Source organism: Charadrius vociferus, unplaced genomic scaffold (genome assembly GCF_000708025.1).
Source record: "Charadrius vociferus isolate BGI_N301 unplaced genomic scaffold, ASM70802v2 scaffold72, whole genome shotgun sequence".
NCBI lineage: Eukaryota > Metazoa > Chordata > Aves > Charadriiformes > Charadriidae > Charadrius > Charadrius vociferus.
In genome coordinates this window covers 8,519,590-8,524,030 of record NW_009647830.1, presented here as the reverse complement: position 1 = coordinate 8,524,030, position 4,441 = coordinate 8,519,590, and the positions used below count along the sequence as shown (strand labels likewise).

General features: G+C 40.2%; 1 protein-coding gene across 1 annotated transcript in view; it reads right to left on the bottom strand.

Moving 5' to 3' along the window:
* The window catches only part of LIN7A (lin-7 homolog A (C. elegans)), a 38,118-nt gene extending 34,148 nt beyond the window's left edge, over positions 1-3,970 (bottom strand). The window contains exons 1-2 of the mRNA XM_009882668.1: positions 3,908-3,970; positions 3,346-3,460 (exon numbers count right to left, since the gene is read on the bottom strand). Of these exons, the coding sequence (XP_009880970.1) occupies positions 3,346-3,460; positions 3,908-3,970 (178 nt within the window). The remainder of the gene's footprint in view (positions 1-3,345; positions 3,461-3,907) is intronic.
* Positions 3,971-4,441: the final 471 nt, after the last annotated feature.

The following is a 4,441-nucleotide window of genomic DNA, read 5'->3' as shown; positions in this document are numbered from 1 at the left end:
AAGAGTACACCTGTCCAGGCCATGAGCAGACAGTTTCTCCAGGAGAATGCTGTGGGAAACGGTGTCAAAAGCTTTGCTAAAATCCAAGTAGATAACATCCACAGCTTTTCCCTCATCCACTAAGCAGGTCACCTTGTCATAGAAGGAGATCAGGTTTGTCAGGCATGACCTGCCTTCACAGACCCATGCTGACTGGGCTGATCACCCCGTTCTCCTGCATGTGCCGTGTAACGGCACTGAGGACGATCTGTTCCATGACCTTCCCAGGGACTAATGTCAGACTGACAGGCCTATAGTTCCCTGGATCCTCCTTCCGGCCCTTCTTGTGGATGGGGGTCACATTTGCCAACCTCCAGTCAGCTGGGACCTCCCTGGTTAGCCAGGACTGCTCATAAATGATGCAAAGTGGCTCGGTGAGCACTTCCGCCAGCTCCATCAGTACCCTTGGGTGGATCCCATCTGGCCCCATAGATTTGTGTACCTTACACTAGAGGTGTGAATCACTAGAATCACTAGAACTTAGAACTCCCAGCCCCATAGATTTGTGTACCTCACACTAGAGGTTTGAATCACTAGAACTTAGAACTAGCAAGATACCATACTGTGATAAAAGTGGAACATTCAAATGCAATACTAAATGAAGTTGAATCATGTATACATGGACATATAGCATAGTGCAGCTGAAAAAAAGGTCATCGTGCTTAGTTATCACTTTGTTCTGTTATATATTGTTTTCACTTGCTGATTTTTGCTCAAACAGCTACCAACGTACAACGTAGACTGATCTGTTTCATTTGCTGGATGTTTGGAAAAGTAAACTTTATTTCCAATACTTCGCAATTCAGCTCTTACAACTCAAAAGCAAATGATGAATCCACAGAAAGAATCCTGGCTCGTCTGAACTTGCTGCTCTTTCACATTACTGTTAAAATTGGGTAGTCCAGGATCCAACATTCTGTCAAAGTTGTCCAGTCTGTGGTTTCTCTCTGGTCGGTTATGTGCAGGGTTTATGTTTGTTTCAATTTAGTCAGATAGGTTAAAAATTATTAGGAAAAAATGTAGCAAATGGTTTTAGCAGGCTAAATGCTTACCATTTAATACCAGAGTGACTCTTGAAGAATGTACTTGCACGCTTTGTATTGCAAAATGTGAAAACTGTTCTATATCTACGAGTGTCTCACCTTCCTCTCTCATGTTAGTCTATGAGTGAGTTAAATATCGGTCTGCAGTCCTTAAAATAAATGTATTATCCTTTGATTTAAAAGACTATTAAGCAATTAAATAGCAGCTACAATGCTGTTTGGGTTCAAACAGTAATTACTCAGAAACATAGTATTTCTGTACTCTGATAACTACTCTAGAATCATGCTGTTGGGTTGCTCTCAAAGCTAAAATATGGTGACCGCTTGTTTATAAACAAAACGTTAGAGAACAGGCTTCTCACCTCCTTGAGGTCTTTCTACTGTTTTATTCATCTTAATTCTGGAGACCTTCACTGCATTAGAACGCCAGTTAGTAGCAAAAGTGAATGTGCTGCATAAACACCACCCTTTGGTACCTTAAAGAGGTGGAACATCACTAGAAATTGACAGCAAGGTTACTCAATAAGTCTCTAAAATATTCACTAGCTTAACCACGGCATTACAGAATAATAATCCTGGCAATTTTCAAGCTCTGTTCCATTGTGCTTGAAGACCTTTAATCAGGCTGAAGGTGAAGAATTTGCATGACATAACAGGTCCTTATAATTGCAGTAGTTTTTCATTCCTCCAATACTTTTGTTCAGGTTTAGTCATTCCTTTAAGCTCATGAGAATACATTCTAGAATTCTTAATGTTATTCTGTCAACTTTTTATCATAATTCCCAAAGCCTGCATGGGATGCTTTATTATATTTAGCAATCTTCTCCAAACGCTGTCAAATGACAGCAGGTAATCAATGGTTGGGCAATCATAATTCCATGGTGATTAGCAAAGTTCATTCATAATTCATAGCCAGTAGCCCTAGCACATTGTATCAAACCATCTTCACGGTTAAAGCAACAGCTTTGAAAAATTTTCAGCGTGCATCTTTTCAAAATTTTCTGTATTAACAGAGCTCTGCTGTCAGTCGCTGTGTTGTACATGGCAATTCTTACTCTGGTGACGAATACCAGACTGCCCACTATGCTTCCATTCACCTCTTTGGTTCCTTACTACCAGCACAGTGCTCTCCTGAAATGCAACAGCTCTTCCATCAATGTAATATATTTATTCAATCTAATCCGGAGAGTTCAGAAAAATCAAGGCAAAGAGCAGCCTTTTTTTGCCCAGTGAAGTCAATATGTTTCTCTTGCCCAAAATTTCATGCTGATCATAAGCATAAAGGTGTACTTCACCATGGTAAATCAGACTCGATGCGCAGGGAGCAGTGAGCTAAGCTGTTAGAATACAGCAATATTATTCAACACTTTCTAGTGTGTATCTGTGAGGTTTATTCAAATTAATTACAACAAGAATAATACCAGTACTTTCATACTCTAGTTTAGATGATATAGGTAGTAGTTATAGATTTACTGCAGTGTCACTTTACACTGCTGTGGTTAAACATTACTATGAATGCACAAATAAATATAACAAAGCCCAACCATACAGAGCTCTCATGATTCATCCTGGAGTGAGGGTTTCAACTCGCCACACATCTGATGTAGACACTGACAGCTCCACGACTCACCCTAGGCTGCCGTTATAGCCAATGAGGAAAAACAGACACTTTGAGGCTACAATTCATCTGACCTATTTTAGATGAGATGAATCATACTCTGGGAGTGCCTGTTCCCTTTGTTGACTATAAAGGGAGACTAGATGATTAGCTCCAATGTAAATGCCTGCATTCTACATATTAGACATCTACATCAGCACGATGAAAACCACTCTTATTGTCCAGATATATAGTCAATGACTCATGCAAATTTATCTCCATGTGGTCCAGCAGACACCCGACTTCTGAACAGTTACATTCAACAAGAACAGTGGCGTTAGCAGGCAGGCCAATGCATTTTTCAGTTAAAGCTTTCAAAAATGCCTTAACCAGTGATTTTATGGATGTTTTTCTTCTTAATGAATGAGAAAAATCCACCATGAAATACGATTGAGTGTATCTCTGTCTGCCTCATTTTGCCTGATGTGAGACAACTGCCCCCAGTTGCATTAGTGGCATATCCCCATGGGTTTCTACATACATTTCCCCATTGCCTTGGGCCAGCTCATTTTCTTTGGCTACTCACTGAACTGAGTTTTGCTCTATATATTTCTACATGTTTGACCTGCACCCAGGTTCTGTCTGGTTCTAGCTGCTCAGGCATACCATGGGCATCCAAGTTCTCTGCTTCACTCCGTTTCTCAGACACAGCCTGTGACCCAGCTGTTGCACATCCCAAGGCAGTGTTATGAGTTTTCCCCAGCAGCTTTGGCAGGAACACCTGAATATGACAGCAAAGGTCTGAGACATTTTGCAAAATTACTTACGGAAAGGACACAGTTTATTTGCAGGGAAAGCAGTGCCACCTGTGATCCAAATACAGACAGCGAAGTGCACAGAGACCCCTCCATCCAGCATCCTCTACACCACAAAAGCCCTTCAGGGCCCTCTTCAGCAATTTCAGTTACTTATGCTGTTTCAGACATTCTGCCTGAAATACTGAAATACTGCCGTTTCAGGCATACTGCTCCTGAATACTCTGCTTAGCTTGTTCGAATGTAACATTCAAAAAGTTCCCTTCAATGAAAAAATACGCTCCTCTGTGTTCTCTGAACCTCACAATGTCTACAATGTCTGAATAATCTTCCCCCCCTTCCCACTCTCCTAAGTTTTAACCAGTGATTTCTGTTCTTCTCCTCAGCTAAGGATTTTCATAGCTTTAACCTACCATGAAGGGCCACTGGGTGAACTGGATTTGCTTTACTTTGGTCAATCTTCTTAGCATATTCATTACTCTACCCAGATAGAGCCAGTCCTCGATTTTTTTCCTTGAAGCCTTACATAACTGATTTAAGTCATGGGAGCATCTTTGTCAGCAATTTTCAGATTTTGTTCGCTTTGTGTGTGTGTATATGTGAGAGAGAGAGAATTCCTAAAACTACTAAGAGTTCATCAGATACTTAGAGAAAGTGGCTTAGTACTCTCACAGTTCCATTGTTGCTTTTGAAAGGAATAACAATAAATCACAAAACAGTAAAGACTGAATTAATGGGTAATTCAGGATTATTTCAATATGATGAGTTTCATTGGCTTAATTCGAGTCCTGAAGAGCAATAATGCAATTCAGAATTTTTAGAGAAGGGCATTTAAAATTCACCTTAAAACCTAATCATTTTTAAACACTGATAAAATTTTTATTCTTCCAAATCATTAGTTTCATTGCAATGTCTAAAGCCAGGATGAGGAGGTGCATAAGTATGAG